We start from the raw sequence: 21,557 nt of genomic DNA, 5'->3' as shown, positions 1-21,557 counted from the left end.
ACTGGCTCTTACAGGGTGAAAAATTCTTACTCTTTTTATGCATAAAACAAATATATATATTGTCAAATATATATTATCAAATACATATATATTATGTAACAAATATAAACCATATCAGTAATACCAGAATCTCATTGGGGTGAGGGAAGAACAATTAAAAAAAATGTCTAAAAAAAAATGTCTAAAGAAGCTCCTTAAGGGAGGTAATAATGAAATAATGAAAATAAGTTTGACAAACACTGGTCTAAACCCAGGATTTCAATGCCTTCTCTTCCTGTTTTTCTCAAGCCTTCTTTGATCTGTTTTTCATCCCCAGAGCCCCCCCCCCGCCCGTAAACTGCTGTCAGTGTCACCCATGCCTGCCATATTCCTAACTCCAATGGCCAATCCTTAAACGAAAGTGTGGACACTATTTGACACAGCTGACCACTTCCTCTTTCTTCAGACACTTTCTTGGCACCATTCATGAATGTGTGACTCTTCTCCCTACCTCTCTGAACCCTTGAGATCTGATATCAGGAGCAGAACTGATGCAAAAAGTAAGGATTCTTGTACGTCTGGACGGTAACCAGTCCGACACACCAGCGATCCTGGTATAGTGTCCTTGATCTAAGTCAGATCCTTGATCCTAGATTAGACCTCCTTGATCTGAGTCAGATCGCGCCATTCCTTCAATGGCTTTCCGTCTCTCGTAGAGTAAAAGCCAACGTCTTTATCACAGCACAAAGCCCTCCTCTGCTAGGCCTTGCTTCCTCTCCGCCCTTGCCTTCCACCACGGCCCCTTCTTGAGACTGTACGCCAGCCACGCTGGCTTCCCTGAGAAACTGCTCATTCTTTGGGCTCTTCTACACGCGGCCACTTCTGCTTGGATATCCCTTCAGATACTCTGTGGCTCACACTTCCACTACCTTCAGGTCTCTGCTGCTCAAAACTCACACTGTCCCAGAGCTGCTCACACTGCATACAGTAGTTCCCCTTGTCAATTTTTATTCTCCCCATCCCGCTTCATTTTCTTTCCCAGAACTTACTATTGTCTCTCCTAGACATTTCTTTATTTCTCCTCCTCTCCCTGGACTAGGATATTATGGGTATTATGTCTCCTTCTACTGGAAGAAGAGCTCCTGGAGGCTTTTATTGTTCGGTTCACAGCTATAATTGAAGCATCCAGGTACTGGCACATAGTCAAAGTTCAGTAAATATCTGTGTGATGATAAATCTTATTTTAACATCTAAATAAAAGACTACAACTACCACTTTTTAACAGATAAAAAACTGCATTTTAATTTCCCTTCTTGAAATACAATCTCACCATCTCATTGGCCTATGGCAAATAAAACTATAAGATGCAAAAAAAAAAAAAATCTAACGACTCACAGAAATGGAAAGAAACTGCTTTGGCTAGAGCGGTTTTCCTTGGCTATTTTGTCATGGGAGAAGTTTTAGGAGAGGCCAACATTTAAATAGCTTCTCAAACCAACAGAGACTTCGATGCTGATAAACACAAAATGGCTTTTTAGATGATGTCGCTCATGGTTTCTAGAAGCAAACATTCAAGTCGAAATGAGCAAATGTCAGACTCTGGACACAGCGTTTTGGAAGAATGACAGAGGATCCAAATGTCTGGTCAGCATAGAGCCATGTCTTGTAAATCTGGTACAACGAATAAGAAACTACTTAAACGAGATCCATTCGTGAAAAAGAAAAACACGCTCAGGAGACAGTGTATCCATGCAGAATGCTGGTATTCCTTCATTTCAATCTTTCCCTTCCTCTCTTACAGTCTTAACCTAATTCCAAAGTAGTAGTTGATGGCTGGAATACCTTCTTCGTCTGTAGCACATTTTATCTGAAGGTTCAGAGATTTCTGCTAGAAAGCTAAAAAATCTCAGCTTTCAAATTACTTCTCTCTTCCAGATGCCTTTGCCAGCCCAGAAGGGAAAAAGTTTAATTCAAGTCACCTGGTGACCGACTCGGTGATAACGACTGCAGTTCAATAAATTCCAGCTCTCCACTCTTTCATCTCACCCCGTATCTAGTTGTGACATTTCTCCTTAAAGTCCTTCTGTTTTCAAAGAACTCTACGTGGAAAGTAGAGCTCCGAGTCCTGATGGATGTGCACAGCCAGCAAGGCAGATTTAGGAAGGGATCTTTTCTTGTGTTCAAGTGGCAACCTAGGGGGCTTGTCTCTGACATCACACAGCTATCAACAGCATGTGTATGAGAACAAAGGACCGAAATATTAACACCACTGACACATTTATATCAAGCATGAGGAGATCACACACAGTGGTGGTGGGTAAAGGTGCAAAAAGGTACGTGGTTTCCATCACGGGAGCCTGGGGAAGACTGGATTCCAGATCGCCACCCAACAGCTCCGTGACCTGAGACACGCAGGTTAACTTAACCTTTTGGAGCCTCACTTTCCTCTACTGTAAAATGGGGATAATGAGTGCATGAGGCAACTGTGAAGAATAAACGAAACAATGAAGGTCAAGTGATTGATGTAGGTGGTAACAACTGCTTTCTATACCGTTACCATCATCTCCTAGATCCCCTCTTACTGTTCTCTCCAACACAAGAAGTCAGTCCCCAGAGGGACACGTACAGAAGGAGGGAAGCCCACTCTGTCCTGCCAGGGCTGGGAGTGGGCAGTCAGCATGACAAAGAGTAGACTCCAAGGTGGGTGCAGGCCTCTCCTGTTTCTGCTGACTGCTGGGTGTCTGCAGGACAGCAAAGATTAGCTTGGGTTGCCTCTTGGGCAGTAAGAACCAACCCCCACTCTCATTATTATTTGTAAATAATGATAAAGAAAGACAAGGTGGCGGGGGGTGGGGGTGACTGGGTGGCGGGCACTGAGGGGGGCACTTGACGGGATGAGAACTGGGTGTTACTCTGTATGTTGACAAATTGAACACCAATAAAAAATAAATTTATGATACCAGCCAAAAAAAAAAAAAAGAAAGACAAGTAGACATGGTAGATATAAAAGGTGAAGACCAAGACATAACAAATAAAAGGAATTTAATAGTAATAGTTTTTTTTTCTAAAAATTGAGATCTCAGCTCATAAGTCTGTAGGCAGCAATAGAGCAGCTAATATGCAAGGATGTTTAGAAACTGAATTATCTCCCCTCCTGTGGAGATGGTCTGCTGGAAAAAGCAATGAAGCATGTTACCTGATGAATAAAGGACCTTTGTTTCCTGTGCTTTTAATCAAAATCTTTTCACCAAAATGTCAAAGAAAAACGAAGGAGTTAAACTTCTTTTAGCAAAAAAGAATAGGGTCTCATTTTTCCATCAAAGATAATGAGAGATCCTAGCAGTCGTAGGAAGGAGACGGAAGGCATGCATGGTGAGCAGTATTTATCATTTTATTCCATAGTACACGATAAATTCTGAGATTACATAGTTTTACCACTCAGCTTACTGAAGTGCTAAGTGTCTACTTAAGGAGATCGCTCCTGTTAAGATTAAAAGCCTTTCAAACAACATTCCCCCAAGTCCTGCAAATGTTTTCTTCCTCCCAATCCAGATAGGTAAATTTGTCAACTCAGTGTACCCAGTCAGGTTTTAAAAGGTAGATCCTATATTTCTGATGAACTAGGACTTCTTTCAATAAAGGATCTCATCCGAGGCCAGCCACATTCTGTCCCCAGTCCACATTTCCAGCTTTATCTCTCCAAATTCCCCACCACGGAGCCTTTCCTCTCCCAAGCCAGGCTATTTTCAGTTCCCAAAACATAAAACAAGCACCTCTATTTCCAGCTTATTGCTAAGACAGGAGGCTAACATAGGGCAGGGGGAAGCCAACAAGGAAACCTTCCTGATAGGCACATGGTTAGTATTAAATCAGGACATATTCATAAAGGCACGGGAAGGAAATTCTTGCCTTCCAGGGATGAAATTGCAACAACAGGTCTCCCTATTGCCCCGGGTCTCTCTGAGGCTGGGGACAAAAGCACTAATGATGCTACATTTGAAGTTCAAGAGGCCACCAGGAAAGGACCTCGCCAACTGCCCTGAGAGAGCTCTGAGAAATCACTGAATAAGAAGTCACCTTACTACCTTGAGTCCCACTACCCAGTCAATATAAAAAGGAAACTCTATTTTAGAATTTTTCCACTTTTTTCCACTTTTTGCTGAGGCAAAACTGGTGGGGCTGGTGGGGCTGCCCGGAGAGACATCGCCGCCTCTAGTCCAAGAAAACATGCCCCACCTCGTCTACATGTAGACTCATCATCAAGCATCAGACCATAGGAATGAATTGCAGGGAAGCCAAGACTCCCTTCCTACCACAGATGAGCAGTCACAGGAGCAACACTCCCACAGATTATAGAGTCTGAGGAGGATGGGGTATGGATATTCAAAATAAGACTCCAAAATCCACCCTGCTCCAGCCCTCGGTACCAGACAGGGCCTCCTTGGCATTAGGGATGGAGCAAATGAGCTCTGAATTAAGACTAAAAGAATCACGACCAAGCCTTAAAAACCAACATGAGACTATTCCAACAGCTGAAGGTCCGACTAGAAAGTTATAACAATTGACCAAGATGCCATTAAGGCCCTCACTCTGTTGAGAGACGTGGAGTTCACGCATGGAAGTCTGAGGGCCGTTCTGGGGAACAATAAAGCCTTCTCACACTTACACCCCACACATACAGCCCAGACTCCCTGAAAATGACTTACAACCACAAAGTGACTAGAACTCAAATAGTGATGGCATTGCCACAAGAATAAATAGAACAAAACAGATATCCAGAAGCAAGTGTAATGCAAATTTTTAAGAAATATTTCATTTATTTATTGAGAGACAGAGAAAACAGAAGTGGTTTGGGAGGGGCACAGGGAGAAAATCTCAAGCCAACTTCCTGCTGAGGGCAGAGCCCAACACGGGGCTCAGTCTCAGAGCCCCGAGATCACGACGTGAGCTGAAATCAAGAGTCAGAGGCTTAACAGACTGAGCCACCCAGGCGTCCCTGAAGAAATGTCAATTTAAAGAGCAAATTTCAAAACAATACATTTAGAAGGCACGCTGTGCTTGGAGCAAGGTGTGGAAGGGCACTCACCATACCACGAACATCAGTGACCTCTGGGGAGTGGGAAGGGAGGACAGGGCAAGGAATGAATTATTAGTTCAACCTTGGATTGTTTCATTTCTTGTAAGACTACTGATCAGCTTTGTCATTTAAAGTGATAAAAAAAAAATTGGGCGGAGAAGGGAAGGACTACCTAGTTTGTTTTGTTTTGTTTTGGTTTGTTTTTTTTGTTTTTTTTTTTTTACTTTACCTAACAACATCTAATACAGCAGGCATTCAAAAATTATTTGTAGAATAAGGCAGAAAGGAGTAGGAGGGAGATGAAATAGGATAAAGGATAAAAAGATAACCATTCATGGAATGACAAAGCACTGTAGATCCTATAAATACAGGATGAGAAAGGGAAAAAGGACACTTGATAAGGTTGGAAAAAAGAAGAAAGTGGAAAAAAAAGGGGGGGGAACCCTAAAGTTAAATAAATGACAGACATCCATGAAAAAGATAAAAGCAACACACTATTTACCCCAATAAACGTAAAAGGGTTTAACTCCACTATCAAAAGAAACAGACTTTTCATGGTGGATTTAAAAACAGCTAGGGGGTTTTCTCTGGAAATGCCTAAGCAAACATAAATAAAAGTGATATTATTCACAGTCTCCACAGACATCATAAAAGATTTTGTAATAATCCTAATAAGAAATGCATAAGGTTTTAAGACAAAAGCTACAAAATTTTACTTAAAGACATAAAAATTCCTAAATAAATATAGAACTGTTTTGGGATTTTTTTTTTTTTGGATAGAAAAATGCACTATTGTTAACAGTGTCATTTCTCCCTAAATCAATGCTTCAGTTCGATGTTACTCAAATCGGTATTCCAATGGTTTTTAATGAAACCTGACTCTATAGCACACAGTAATAAAAGATAGATTAGCCAAGAAAACTTTGAACAAAAATCATCAAGAGGGCCTTGGTCTACTCTATTTTAGAATCAACTCTTTCCACGAGGAAAGGAACTTCGAGGAGAACATCTTTGTTTCAGATTTGCATTTCACGATACTATGTGAACATCCCATGAGCCGCCTTAATAAAACTGGAAACCTGCACCATGTCCATCAAACTGGCTAAACACATCAAGGTAAATCCAAAGAATAGAAATGCCAGCTATATTGATAGAAAGATCAGCTTTGGGGAATCCCCAGGTGGCTCAGCGGTTTAGCACCTGTCTTTGGCCCAGGGCGTGATCCTGGAGTCCCAGGATCAAGTCCCGCGTCGGGCTCCCTGCCTGGAGCCTGCTTCTCCCTCCTCCTGTGTCTCTGACTCTCTCTATCATGAATAAATAAATAAATCTTTTTTTTTAAAGAAAGATCAGCTTTGTGAATAGAAATATTAGCTATGTTAATAGATATATATTAGATATAACAAATATATTAAAATTACACCTTAAGCATTTAGGGTTATCTGCGGCCAGACTGCATAACCGGAGGCTGGACAGGAGAAGGAACAGCCGGAGGGGTTTTAGCTGCCTGCTTCCTGCTGGGGCACCGACGTGAGGAATGGGGCTGGGAATGGGCCACAGGTCACCATGGAGAAAGTGGATATTTGCTAGAGCATCTCTACAAAGTCAGAAACGTACCCCCAAGATCTTTCATGGTTCATCACAAACCTACCATCTGTGAATTTACAGACATTTTTAAACTATGACATTTGGGGTGAACAAGTGTTAAAATTTTTAAGACATAAGCCAAGTAACCATTTCGTTTAGACTCAAAGAAACAATATTTTGCAGGACGGCAAACTTCCGTATGGTAAATTAGAGTGCGTATCCTTAGTCTGAAAGTATCTACTTTCAGGCTCCGTCTTGGGTGCTTGTATTCTAGAACTTTATTTTATTTTTATTTTATTTTATTTTTTTTATGTAATTCTAGAACTGTAAAAGCAACTCCACATCGTAATTCCTAATTAAGCGCGCATGGATATGTCTACGTATTCTTGGACCTCATGCCGCAGGAAGTCTCCAGGGTAGAGCTATAGGGAGACCTACATTTCTCCATAAAGGAGTTTTCATTTCTTTTAGTCTATGTTCCTACACACGTGTGATCCCTCGCTTAGCAGTTTGCCTCCTCGAGATCTTCTGTAGTTTTACCTCTGCCGTCATGTAACAACCAGAAAGCAAAGAATTTGCCAAGATGAGTTGTTTAGGGAAAACCAACCCTCCCTCACTCTCCAATCTAGGAAATCGATGCTCACTCAGTGCTGTTTCTCGAGGTCGGGATGACGCCCACCTGCACCCCACACACAGTCAGAAGGCAGCAAAGTCTTTCCTCTCACAGGACTGTGAGGTGGATCAAGGTGGTGAATCCCTGAAAATGGAAAGGTAGGGGCTGGACCATAAATATCAAAGGGGCAGGAGTTGGGGAGGGTTCCTGTCCGGGTAGAGACCTGGCTCCTGTTTGCATGTCCCGCTTTCCAAGGGGTGCCCTGCTGCAGAATGCCTGAGGAGCACAGCTGCGGGCCTGCAAAGCATGGGGACCGCCTCGGTGTCAGCGCAAAGCTGCCCATGACGCGACCCTGAGTCCCGCCTGATGTCGGAGGGCCAGGCAGGGCCGAGCCTGCACAGAGGGGCAGCAGGGATGCACTTGGGCGTCATGCCTCCCTGGTACCGGGGACTACAGAGGCCTGGACTCCCCGTGTGACCCCAAAGCGGGGGGGAAGCCCTAATGATGACTAGGGAGGATCTCCTATAGGGGGGGAGAGGAGAACCTGTAGGCTTAGAGGAGCAATGAAACAGATGTTCCTTGCACCTTACTGCAGGTTGCCACGCGAGGGGACCCCACGGTGCTCTGGAAACAAACACTCCACTGTTTTTCGAAGGGCAAAGTCATGCTTCCTGTGTGCTCCCAGCATCCTTACTGATCCACAGGATTTTTCTGGCTGCCTTTTTGTAGGCACACAACTCTGACTGATAAGGACCAGGGGTCTGCAGACACCCTGACTACCGTTTCCTCGCTCAAGACCAAGAACTGAGACTGCACCAACTTAAAAGCAGGCTTTCACACTAACAGGTTCACATCCGAGCATCACCACCAAGAATGGAAATAATAATAATTAATAATAATAATAATAATAATGCCTTCAGATCATTGTGAGGATAACTGAGAGAACGCTGTAATATTAGCACATAGACAGCAGCACAGCATCAGACAGTGAATCACGAATTATAAGAGGCCGTCTACACGGGTCGTAAAGAGTTCCTGTTCTCCCCCTTGGGATAATGCAACAAGTGTAATAAATAATCGACAATAATAATAATAATAATAATAATAATAAGTAGTAGTAGTAGTAGTAGTAGTAGTAGTTTAGTAGTTCTGTGTCTTCTGTAAAAGGCAAAATAAGGAGAGTGCGGCGGGCTGGGAGAATATAAAAAATAGTGAAAGGGAATAAAGGGGAAAGGAGAAAAAATGAGTGGGAAATATCAGAAAGGGAGACAGAACATGGGAGACTCCTAACTCTGGGAAACAAACTAGGGGTGGTGGAAGGGGAGGTGGGCGGGGGGTGGGGGTGACTGGGTGACGGGCATTGAGGAGGGCACTTGACGGGATGAGCACTGGGTGTTATTCTGTATGTTGGCAAATTGAACACCAATAAAAAAATAAATTTATTATTTTAAAAAAAGGCAAAATAAGGAGAGGGCGGCGGGTCAGGGGAACCCCAGACCATGTACTCAACAGGGAGGCCCTTCCCGTAACGGATGGTACGTGCATCAATGCAAGAGGACGGGCGAGGCTCAAGGTGCGGGGAGCAGATGGGAAGGCCACACAGGGAGCCAAGGCGAGGCCAGTGCCCCGGGCCCAGCGCTCCTCCCCGAGGTCCCAAGCCCCCAGGTGCTCCTGCTCTGTGCTGCGCCCATCCTCAGGGTCCCAGGCCCCGCTCCCAAGGCCTGAGGGAGCCGCAGTCCCAGAGGGCCACCAGGTGGCAGCACGAGGCCGTGCAGACCGAGGGCCTCCTCCCAGGCGGTGCTGGCGACCTGCCCTGGGACAGTCACCTAGGGGTCTGGGACCCTGGAGAGAGACACGGCGGTCTCCGCGCTGCACTCAGCGTTGAGATTTGCGACTTCAAGGGGAAGCAGGTGTTCTTGATCCGGTGTTTCAGCAGCTCCCGGGGGCTCTGGGGTTGAGCGTCCGACTCTGAGTGCAGCTCGGGTCCTGATGTCGGGGTCCAGGACCGGGGCCCGGCCAGGCTGTGCACTGGGTGGGGTCTGCCTAGGACTTCCTCCCCCCCGCCCTGCCCCTCGGCGCGCTCGCTCTCTCTCTCTCTCAAAAACAAACAGCAGATAAATAACTACGCCCTTTGATTCGGCCCCATAGGTGGTCATCACCGGACACCATGTTTGCACCCTTTGCAGCCGGGGTGGCTTCTTTCAGAACAATGAACCCAGTGGGATTATCTGCCCGGGTCCAATTCTGAATTGAGCTGATACAAAGCCCCACGGCCCCCCCTCAGCCGCGCGCAGCACATCCATCATTCGTAAATGGCTCCCGCAGCAGCAGCCTACGCGGCCCACCGCGCTCCTCCGACACCAAGGAAAAGGAAAAACGTTCTATTTGCTTTTCAGCGTGGTATATTTTTTAAATTGCGTCAACATTACCATTTTTTAGGGTAAAAGTAAACTCTCCTTATTTTTAAAGTCGGGACTACTCAAAAAACTGTAAGGGAGAACATGAAAATCATCTTCAAGCAATAACAACGTGACTATGTTTCTGTGAAACTATTTTTGGCAGATGGAAAAGAAATACAGATGCATCTATGTACCTTTCCTAATATAAAAATATTGTGAAATCTTTCCATGTGAACAAAAACATTATTATTGGGACGCCTGGGTGGCTCAGTGGTGGAGCGTATGCCTTCGGCTCAGACCGTGACCCCAGGGTCCTGGGATCGAGTCCCGCATCGGGGTCCCTGCAGGGAGCCTGCTTCTCCCTCTGCCTGTGTCTCTGCCTTTCTCATGAATAAATAAATAAAATCTTCAAAAAATTAGATTATTATATTAATCATCACTAGCACCCAGTCATTACGATCACTAGCAACGTACTTTTACTGAAATGCCTGGCCTTCCTCGACAGCATTATTCTTCAGGAAGTCAACAGAAACGGCGCCGTGGAATGATGGGCAGTAATCAGAGAGGGACTGATGCTGACAAAATAATGAAGACAGAGAATGTGACGTAACTAACAAATATGCTGATGGAACATACGTGTCAGAAAAATTTGGCCGGAAGCAGATTAGTTCAACAAATATTGAGGCGATGGCCTGAAAACGGGGAAAGGGCTGTATGACCCCTTCGAAGCCTGAGCCCAAGGAAGGGAGCCAAAGGAATGCTCTGGAAAACCAGCCGAGAAGGCCGGGAACGGAAGTACAAAGAACGCAGAGACCAAAGTGGGAGTGAGTTGAGACGAAGACAGGAGATGCGGGAAGGGGGCCTGTCGAGCTCCTGAGATACTCTGAGGTCACAGCACGTGGGACAGAAACAGAACCTCCAAGTAGGTATAGAAGCAGAAGGACATGCCGAAGGTGAGCGGAAAGCGGAGCCTTTAAGTCACAAATGGACAACGTGCCCCATAAAAAAAAACGAACAATAAGGCACATATATGTCTTCATGGAACTACAAGACTCGAAGATGAACAAAGTGAAAGAGGCGCTTCCAAAATAAAGTATTTCTGAAAGGTTAAAAGTAAAAAGGTTGAACCGGACAAATGCAAATAAAAGAATGAGCATCTCATTTACCAGTCAAGATCAACGTGAAGACCAAACAAAGCTCAGATGCCCCAGGAGAGAACTATTTATTTATTTATTTATTTATTTATTTATTTATTTATTTATTTATTTATTTTTTAGATTTTATTTATATATTCATTCATGAGAGACACGGAGAAGGAGAGAGAGAGAGAGGCAGAGGGGGAGAGGCAGGCTCCACACAGGGAGCCCGACATGGGACTCGATCCTGGGACTCCAGGATGACGCCCTGGGCCAAAGGCAGGTGCTAAACCGCTGAGCCACCCAGGGATCCCCGAGAGAACTTTTTTTAAGTGAAAGAGTGTGAACTGCAATGAAGATGCAGTGTGAATCTAGGACTGCGGGATCAAAACGTCACGGAGCAAACACTGCTAAAAAAAATATTAATAACGGCCCGAGGAAAAACACAAATAAAATAGAATTACAGTGATCTCTCAACCCAGCACAGTTTAAATACGCAAAAAACTACAGATACAGAAGATCTAAACAAAGTCATTAATTAGCGGAGCCTCAAATATCTTGGGTCAGTCTGTGCCTGAGACATCACCGACGCGATGTTTCATGGGTCACTGATAATACAGGTAACTGAGAACTACCTTCACAGTGCAACGTTAAGGGGCCTCTCTTTACACACAAAACCACATAGCTTTTAAAAATGGGAAATAAAGTAAGTAATAAATATTTTAAAATATTTTATATTATTAATAATATATTATATATAATAATATATTATAAATATATATTTTATATATTTATTTTAATATATTTAATAAATATTAAATATTTACTATAAATATTTATATTTATTATAAATATAATATAAATATGTTATATGTAAATATAATATAATATTAAATATAAGTAAATACTTATATTTATAATTTATAAATGAATATTAATATTTATTTTATGAATATTTATTAGTATTTAAAAATGGGAAATAAAGTAAAAATAATATAACAATAATAAAAATGGGAAAATATAACTTATCACACAACTGGACACAGGGAGCGAAAGCTATGTTGGAGGTAAGTGTTGCAGCGTGCTGTGTACCATCTGCACGGCAACCCGACAATCACAGACTCCGGGGCAGTACGTGGCCCTGCTACAGAGTGACTCTGGCCACGGCGCCTGGCAGGCTCTGTGGGTCAAGCGTCGGGCTGTGGATTCGGGCTCAGGTCACGATCTCGGGGCCATGAGATCAATCCCCAAGTGGGGCCCTGTGGTCAGCGTGGCATCTACTTGTTCCTCTCCTCCCCTGCTTGCTCTCTCTCAGATAAACACATACATAAAATATTTTTTAAAAAAAGAGTAAAGTGAGATTTAAAAAGGGAAAAGGCGCTCCAACAAATCCCAAGAGCAAGCACCCAAGAGCCACGCACGAACAATGGGGATGAGACGCGCCAGAGGTGGACGTGATCGGTCCTCGTGTCAGGGAAACCTCCCTGTTTCCAGGATGGCCACAGGGATGGCCCTTCCTTCAGGCCACGCGCCTGCATGTCCATCCCAGATGCCCACTTCTATAAAGGCAAGGACGTAAGAAAAACGTCCAATCTGAACCGGTTAAAAGAAATGCTATGGGGTCAGGTCAGTGTGACCTTCACTCAGATGGTGAACAGGGTCCCGGGATCAGTGTTTGAGACGTGCAAATCGCTGCAACCCGTGACACCCCGTGTGCTGCGCCGCATTCGCGCAGGGACTTACAGTTGGCCACGTCCCCTTGAAGCTGCAGGATCCGAGGAGCCGGCATCGTGAGGATGACAAGGTCAAACCGCTCAGGGCGACCCGTTTCCGTGGACACCTCCCACCTGTCATCTCGCAGGTCGACCCGGGTCACGCGGTGTCCGAAGCAGACGTCGGCACCTGTTCCAAAAGCAAAGTCATGTTCACATCACCGGGTTTCCACGTGAATGACCAGAAAGAGGCGCAAGCTGGATCCTTCCAGGTGAGTTAAAGAGTGACGTCTCTGCTGCTCCCCCTCCTGCCAGCACCCCCGGACGTCGTCCCCCGCGGCCACCACTGCTAGGAACGCCGGCCACGATTCACGGAGCGGCCACACCTGCCGGCCCCCGCGAGCACGCAGACCCCTGGCGCCAGTGGATCTCACAAACAAGGGGTCAGATTCAGAGATGTCGCTCCCTGATGTGGCCCCACATCCACCCCACTAAAGCTCGTGATCTTCATAAGGCAGGTAAGCGCCCTAGCGAAGGTGTCAACGGCCCTAGTCCTGGCCGCACGAGCAGGACTAGTCCCTTTAAGCCTGAGAAAGGTGCAGAGACCCAAGCCCTCGTTGGCGGATGAACCGCCTTTACTAAGAACTGGAATTAAGAGAAATGCAGTCGAGTGTCCTCCCGTTGCACTCCTCTTCTTCATCACCAAGGTATTTTGAGTGGTCTCGTCCCTCTTGGGTTCTTGGGCACTGGGGACCTACAAAGGTCAGCCTCGTTCAAGGAGGTTACTTTTTAAACCAACATTGATCGGGAGACTGCTCCGTACCTGCCCATTACCTGCTAGACTGACACGGATACACTGTGCCCCACTGTCCTCATGATAAAACTTTGCAGTGGGCACTGTTATCATCCTCATTTTTTTCCCATGAAAGAACCAGGTATAGATTTTTATTTAATTTTGATTTTTTTAAGATTTTATTTATTTATTTGAGGGAGACAGAGAGCACAAGCAGGGTGAGGAGAAGCAGACGCCCCGCTGAGCAGGGAGCCCGACCAGGGACTCGATCCCGGGACCCCGGGGTCAGGACCTGAGCTGAAGGCAGATGCTTCACCGACTGAGGCACCCGGGCGCCCCCAGGGAATAGATTTTTAAACTTTCCTATTATTATACACCCAGGAAGCGGTGACAGTACGTTCATTTGAGTCCAGGTCATTGTGATTCCAAAATTTCTCTCACTTCTGTTACGAAAACACTAAACCACTTTCGTGGAGAGAAAGCTTTACAGGAGTTTAAAAGGATATAATTGTAAAATTTTAAATAGTATAAATGAGGTCTATAAATCCTGTAACAACAGATGTGGGTAGAGAGGGGAAAAGACTCTTGAAGTATTACAAAGCTAATATTAGAACAGTCTATGTTTTTGATATTTGTATTTTATTTTTATTAAATATTACATATATTATTTATAATTACATTTATATTATATAGATTTTGTAGACCTGGAACTCAATTATGTAAAAATTCATTTAAAAAAAAAAGCAGAAAGGAATCCACAAAATGGACTTACTGGACATTTTTCCTGCTATTTTTATTTTCCAAACTTTGTACCAGTAATATGTAACTTTTTCAAAAGAATTACTTTTTTTGAAGTGAATAATGCTTTACAGAGTCATAAAAGATCTACAAAATCATTGTCTCAAGAGACTGTACTAATTGAAAATACAGGGGCACCTGGATGGCTCAGTGGTTGAGCATCTGCCTTAGGTTCAGCTCATGATCCCGGGGTCCTGGGATAGAGTCCCTGTGGTGGGGAGGGGGGGTCCTGCTTCTCCCTCTCCCTCTGCTGCTTCCCTTCTTGTGCTCTTACAGTCTCTCTCTCTTAATTTTTTTTTAAATTGAAAATCTATAAACAGGTTTTTACTAAGAATTGGTCAAATTAAAAGTGATAATCACCTTATATAGCTCTTTTAAATATACTTAGGAACACATCCAACATACACATGTAGATAGATAGATGATAGAGATGGATGCAGATACGGAAATCTATCACCACACCTACCTACCGGGTACAGGCTACTGTTAAATTCTGTGAGCCACAAATAATTAAATATGAGCTCTTTTTCCAAGAGCTTCCAAAGCAAAATTGGAAGATAAAACATATATTCTTCCAAGATAAAACGCCTGCCAAAAGGAGGACGTAGGTACCGTGTATTCCAGGACAGTCCCCCAGCCAGAACACCAGCTGTGAGAGGGCAAGCTGCCCTCTGTCAGCTGCCTTAGGTTCTTGTTTCACTTGTACATAACACCGCGTCTGGCGTGTCCTAAGTACCCCGTAAGTGGTTACTGAGTAGATGTGCGCGTGCATGCGTGCGTGTGTGGACAGATCCGTGATACAGTCAGGAGGTGCTTGAGGATTTCAGTAAACATGCTACCTAAATTGGGCCGAATCATGATGGAAATGAGATTTTTAAAAAGCTACCTGGTGGCAATGCATGAAGCCGATGGTGACACTTCACAAGATAATCCAACAGTATCACATTCTGTAATGGTTAATTGCATGCATTAATTTGACTGGGTCATGGAGTCCCCAAATATTTGGTCGAACATTATTCTGGGTCTGTTTTTGAGGGTGATTTTGGATAAGAGTAAAATTTAAATTGGTGGACTGAGTACAGATTACCTACTCTATCTAATGTAGATGGGTCTTACCCAATCTGTCAATGGCTTGAATAAAACAAAAAGAATAACCCTCCCCAAAGCAGGAGGAAATCTTCCTGACAGCCTTAAACTGGAACAAGTTTTGGGGGGTTTTATTCCCCCCTGTATTCAGATTTGAATTGAAAAATCAGCTCTTCCGGGATGGAGCCCGCTAGCCTTCACACTCTCCTGGGTCCCCAGCCTGCCGACTCATCCTGCAGATTTTGACACCCGCCAACGCCCATAACCACAAGCCAATTCTTTATAATAAATCATGTATATATGTATATATCCTATTAAAATATGCACACACACATGTCCTATTATATCAATCTCCTACTGGCTCTTTTCTCTGGAAAATCCTGAGTAATACACCATTATAGGCTAAATCCTAGGTTGAGAAATGGTTTAAACCAGAATGCTATTTACATTTACCACATGTTCTCATGTTGTGTGTTCAATCTCACTGACCTCTCCCTTGCCTGAGATCAGGGACTCTTGGGGTCCTCAATAAGTAGTATTTGATTAAGAAGTTCAAAATAGTAATTATTCTAGAAATAGCTTATGTTACAAAAATTCTAAGCACCTCTCATCAATGATCTTGAACTGGACAACTTAATTATGATTCATCAAGAAACCTTCTTTTGTTTGAAAAAAATCATCTATTGGGATCCTCGGGTGGCTCAGTGGTTTAGTGCCTGCCTCCGGCCCAGGGTGTGATCCTGGGGTCCCAGGATTGAGTCCCACATTGGGCTCCTGCATGGAGTCTGCTTCTCCCTCTGCCTGGGTCTCTGCCTCTGTGTGTGTGTGTGTGTCTCTCATGAATAAATAAATAAAATCTTAAAAAAAAAAAAGAAAAAAATCATCTATCATCCAAGATCATTTAACATCTTTTTTAAAAAAAGATCATTTTCAAAACATTCATAAAATAAAGAACAAATGAAAATCCTAATAAAAATGGGCAAAGATTATAAATAAGAAATTCACACACACACACACACACACACAAAAGATGAAAAGAGCTGCCTTAAAAAGGAGGCATGAACTCACTCATGATTATGTAAATATAAGTATAAATGTCAAAACACAAAAAGACAGCTGCTTTAACTTATCACACTGGCAAAAATTAAAAATCTCCATAATATCAAGACCTACAGAAGGAGAAATTCTCATTCACTGCTTTTTAATTTTTTTTTTAAGATTTATTTATTTTAGGGATTTAGGGTGGCGCAGCAGTTTGGCGCCTGCTTTGGCCCAGGGCGCGATCCTGGAGACCCGGGATCGAATCCCATGTAGGGTTCCCTGCATGGAGCCTGCTTCTCCCTCTGCCTGTGTCTCTGCCTCTCTCTCTCTCTCTCTCTCTCTCTCTCTCTGTGTGTGTGTGTGTGTGACTATCATGAATAAATAAATAAAATCTTTTAAAAAAATGCCTAAAAAAAGATGTATTTATTTTAGAGAAAGGGAGAACACAAGTGAGAGGGGCAGAGGGAGAGACCCCCGGCTGAGCACAGAGCCTGAGGTGAGGCTCAATCTCAGAACCTGAGATGGTGACCTGAGCGGAAACCAAGAGTCTGATGCTTAACTGACCGAGCCACCCAGGCAGCTCCTCATTCACTGTTGATGATGAGATATTCGTTAAGAGGAACAGATGACACTACCTGGTATAACTAAAAATTCACATTTACCATTCGACACGGCTATTGTCCTGTTAGAAATTGGGGTACAGATATGCATACGTGGCAGGGTTAGACCAGGTAGCAATACTGGCATTAGCAAAACAACCCCTCACGGCCCCCCCAGCCTAAATATTCACCAGAAATTAATACCTAAATAAACAATGCATTTATTTATAAATATATAATGTGATATTGAACAGGCACTGAAAAGCATGAAGCATACTCAATTTCCTGATATGAAAACAGACCTAAGATATGATTTAGTCTATGATGATGTATTAGGATTCTCCAGAGAAACAGAACCAACAGGGGGCAGACACATAGATAATGGGCGTGTGTGTGACTGATTTATTATTAACAGGACCAAACAAGGTGTAGAAAGGTCTATAATAATAATAATCCTATTTGTATACTTAAAAAGAATAAATATAAACACACGTGAATATAGAGACAGCCATGTAAGTCAACAGACAGAGGCAAAAACACTTTCCTAGAAGCGTACGCTGGAAACTATTATTAGGGATTACTTTAGGAAAAGAAAATTAGCTGTTGAGTAGTGAAGAGGAGAGCATCTATCTCACAACTTTCTTTATAGCATTAACACTTAATTGTGTATACAGCTTTTATCTTCAAATGCTAATTTTGAAAGCAGAGAAAATCCTATCCCCACCTGATTCTTTCAAGTAATGCTTAATAATTGAAGAAACTCCTTGAGGTGCCACAAAATTACACTCTCCTTCCTTCACCACCATCCCTTCGATAGGAGACGTCAGAGGCTTCAAAAGGCCAAGAGCCAGCAGTTCGTCATAAAACCTGAAATAGATCAATACAAGGCAAATAATCAAACACCACAGTCAGCTGAAAAATACTATATTCTCTTCCAAGAATTCATTTTATCTAATAACTAGAAATCTTTGGGGATCCCTGGGCGGCTCAGCGGTTTAGAGCCTGCCTTCGGCCTAGGGTGTGATCCTGGAGTCCTGGGATGGAGTCCCACGTCGGGCTCCCTGCATGGAGCCTGCTTCTCCCCCTGCCTGGGTCTCTGCCTCTCTCTCTGTCTGTCTCTCTTGTGAATAAATGAATAAAACCTTAAATAATAATAATAATAATTTAAAAAGAAGCTAGAAATCTTCATAGGATCAACTCTGTATATGTTTTGTGTCAATGAAACATAATTCAGGGGCCCCTGGGTGGCTCAGTCTGCAGAGGACCGACTCTCGGTCTCGGATAGGGCGTGCAAGCCCCACGTTGGGCACTGGGCTTCCTTAAAAAAAAATAGGGGATCCCTGGGTGGCTCAGCCGTTTAGTGCACCTTCAGCCCAGGGCCTGATCCTAGAGACCCGGGATCGAGTCCCACATCGGGCTCCCTGCATGGAGCCTGCTTCTCCCTCTGCCTGTGTCCTCTGCCTTTCTGTGTGTGTGTTTCTCGTGAATAAATAAATAGAATCTTTTTTAAAAAGAGTAATAAACCATAACTCAGGTGAAAAACAGAAACGTTTTGCGAATCCAAACATCTCTCGTTGACAGCTGAAGGCCTATTTCCTCGTGTATCTCAAAGTCAAAGTCAGTGTAGATAGGACAGTAGGCAGAAGGGTCAATTGTGAATTCGGTGGAGGTGGCCTTGCCCCCACCCCACTCCCCAGGGAGCTGTCCTCTGGGTCCCGGACCATGTTCATGGGGGTGGCCCACACCCCCGGCCTGCCACCCCATAGCCCCCCGCCGGAGGAGGCCTGGCCTGTAGCTCCCCACCGCGTCAGGATCACCTGTAGAGGGTCCTCAGCTGCACAGTAGCTTCTCTGCCTTGCAAGAGCAAAACCAGGCCTTCCCATGCACCCCACCCCAGAGGGGCACCTCCGGCCCTGCTCACTCACCGTGCATTTGGCCTGGCCCGCTGGGGTGAGCGGGTGATGTACTGTGCCCCCAGGTCCACGGTGCTCCCCGGGGTTTGCGGGCTGCAGGCCGTGCACATCCTCCCCCCTGCAGGAAGGGACAGGACCGCTCAGCGCCTCACCTGTGCAGCGGGTGCCTCACCTGTCCCTTCCCCGCGGGCCACACAGCTTACTTCAAAGCTGCATTCTTTAAAAGGGCTTTTGTGGGGTTTTCCTCTCTTAGTTTTATGCTTGGTCTTCTACGACTTCGACCTTCGGGATGTAGGTCATGCGGTAAAGAGGGCAGCGGGGGGCCTGGCCCGGGTCACACACTGAACCAGCAGGACCCGCTGCCCCAGGAAAGGCCCCCGAGAGCTGGGAACCGGCCCCTCCACCCCCCACCCCCACCCCCGTGCGCGCCTGCGATCCATCCTCCCGCCTGTGATCCATCCTCCCGAGAAACGGGATCCTGTAAACCAGACCCTGCGAAGGCCGGGCCCAGGGCGCTGGGGTCCTGGCAAGGTGCACGTCCCGCACACCCGGCGGACGAGAGATGGACCCCCCCCTAGGCGGCCGGGCCCTGCGAGGGCGCGCGGGCAGGTGCCGGGCGGCCCTGGGGGGGGGGGGCGCTCCTCCCGCCTCCGGGACCCCGCGGGGCTCCTCTGCACCCCCTCCTCCCGCCCGGGGCTCCTCCCCGACTCCGGGGGGCTCCTCTGCACTCCCTCCTCCCTCCCAGGGCTCCTCCCCGACCCCGCGGGGCTCCTCTGCACCCCCTCCTCCAGCCCAGGGCTCCTCCCCGACCCCGCGGGGCTCCTCTGCACCCCCTCCTCCAGCCCAGGGCTCCTCCCCGACCCCGCGGGGCTCCTCTGCACCCCCTCCTCCAGCCCAGGGCTCCTCCCCGACCCCGCGGGGCTCCTCTGCACCCCCTCCTCCAGCCCAGGGCTCCTCCCCGACCCCGCGGGGCTCCTCTGCACCCCCTCCTCCCACGCGGGGCTCCTCCCCGACCCCGCGGGGCTCCTCCCACTCTCCCTGCTCCTCCTGCCCTGGCTCCTCCCGCTCTTCCCTCCTCCACCCCCTTCCTTTCCTCCAGCACCCCTCTCCTCCACACTCCTCCCCCACCCCCGCCCGGGGCTCCTCCTCCACCGGGGCCGCTCCCACTCCTCCCACTCTCCCGGCTCCTCCCGCTCCTCCCCCCGGCCCCCTTCTTTCCTCCCCCCGCCCTCCGCTGCCCCCACCCGGGGCTCCTCCCACTCCCGCCGCCCCGGGGGACCCCCCTCCCCTCCCGTCCCCCTCTCCCTCCCCCCCGTCCGAGGCTCGGGTCACGCGGCGGGCGCGCACTGCGCATGCGGCTCCGGGGAACGCGGGCGGCGTGGACAGGGTGCTCGCCCTCCCCGCCTCCCGCGCCGCCGGCCACCCACCTGGGGCCGCTGCCTCCTCCCACACCGTCAGGTGCGCGGGCCGCGGCGTCTCCCTCCCGAGCAGCGCGGCACACACGCTTCCCGTCAGCCCCGCGCCCACCACCAGCGCCCGCGCCATGGCCTCCGCTCCAGGCCCCCCCCACCCCGCGGTCCCGGCGGCCGGCCTGCAGGGGGGAAGGGGGGAGGAGGGAAGGGAGGAGGGGAGGCGGAGAGGCGGAGCCCGGGAGGGGGCGGGGCCCTGGAGGGGCGGGGCGGGACCTGGAAAGGGGGCGGGAGGGGCCGGAGGTGCCCGGGAGTGACTGGGACGGGGGGGGGGGGGAGGGCCCAGGAGGGGGAGAGGCGGGAGGAGCGGGGACTGGGAGGAGGAGGGAAGGGGGGACCTGGAAACGGGGTCGGAGGGGCGGGAAGATGGGGAGGGGGAGGCGAGGCCCGGGAGGGGAGGGGAAGGGCGGGGGGGAACCTCGAAAGGGGGCCGGAGGGGACGGAGGATGGGGGAGGGGAAGAGGAGGAGGGGCCCGGGAGGGTGGCGGGGCCGGGCCGGGAGTGGAGGGGCGGGGCGGGGCGGGGCGGGGGACCTGGATAGAGGGCCGGAGGGGCGGGCGAAGGGGTGGGGAGACGGGCCCGGGAGGGGGTGGGGCGGGGAGAGGAGGGGGAGAGGCGGGAGGAGCGGGGCCTGGGAGGAGGAGGGGAGGGGCGGGGGCACCTGGAAATGGGGCCGGAGGGGCGGGAGGAGGGGGCGGGGGAGGGGAGGCCCGGGAGGGGGTGGGGCGGGGAGGTGCCCGGAATGGGGCGGTGCCGGGAGGGGAGGGGCGGGGAGGGGATCTTCAAAAGGGGCGGGAGGGAGGGAGGGCGGGGGCGGTGCCCGGGAGGGGGAGGGGCGGGAACCCGGGATGGGGCGGGGACACGGAAGGCGGGGCCAGCCCCGGGCAGGGAGGAGGCCGGGCGCAGCTCCCCGCTCCCGGAGCACAGCGGCTCACCTGCCACCTGCCACCTGCTGGGCCCTGTGCGACGCCCCCTGTGCAGTGGGTGCAGTGATGTCTGCGTGTCACAGCCGCGGCGATATTTTTTAAACATGTTACTTATTTCTTCATGAGAGAAGCAGAGGGAGCCCCGGCTCCTGGTGACCCCGCTGCGGGCCTCGGTCTGGGACCCGGTCACGCCGCCCCCCATCCCGGCCCTGTGGGGCCCAGGTGGTGCGGTCCCCCCGGGTCAGAGCACCGCGCTGGGGGCAGGCCTGTGCCCTGGGCTGCGGGGAGGGAGGAGGCCGGGTCCCCGCGGCCCGGGGTCGGTTCCACCGCAGCATCGCCCTGGAGGGTCCCCGCGAGCCCCCGGCCCCCAGGGGGGCGGCAAGGGCCAGAAGGTAAAGAGCAGGCCCGCCCAGATGCAGCCCAGGGACCGCC

At 48.1% G+C, this 21,557-nt stretch overlaps 1 protein-coding gene across 5 annotated transcripts in view; it reads right to left on the bottom strand.

Annotated features, from left to right (window-relative positions):
- RNLS (renalase, FAD dependent amine oxidase) overlaps positions 1-20,331 on the bottom strand; it is a 243,598-nt gene extending 223,267 nt beyond the window's left edge. For 4 of the 5 annotated variants that reach the window (XM_055322061.1, XM_055322065.1, XM_055322063.1 and 1 more), the window contains exons 1-4: positions 20,158-20,331; positions 18,743-18,848; positions 17,542-17,684; positions 12,532-12,690 (exon numbers count right to left, since the gene is read on the bottom strand). In XM_055322061.1, the coding sequence (XP_055178036.1) occupies positions 12,532-12,690; positions 17,542-17,684; positions 18,743-18,848; positions 20,158-20,275 (526 nt within the window). In that variant the 5' untranslated portion in view covers positions 20,276-20,331. Of the gene's footprint in view, positions 1-12,531; positions 12,691-17,541; positions 17,685-18,742; positions 18,849-18,933; positions 19,120-20,157 lie in introns of those variants that run through there. The other variant, XM_055322062.1, reaches the window with a different exon arrangement.
- Between the last annotated feature and the right edge of the window lie 1,226 nt (positions 20,332-21,557).

Source organism: Nyctereutes procyonoides, unplaced genomic scaffold (assembly GCF_905146905.1).
Source record: "Nyctereutes procyonoides isolate TBG_1078 unplaced genomic scaffold, NYPRO_anot_genome, whole genome shotgun sequence".
In the NCBI taxonomy this organism is placed as follows: Eukaryota; Metazoa; Chordata; class Mammalia; order Carnivora; family Canidae; genus Nyctereutes; species Nyctereutes procyonoides.
This window is presented reverse-complemented; position numbering and strand designations above follow the sequence as displayed.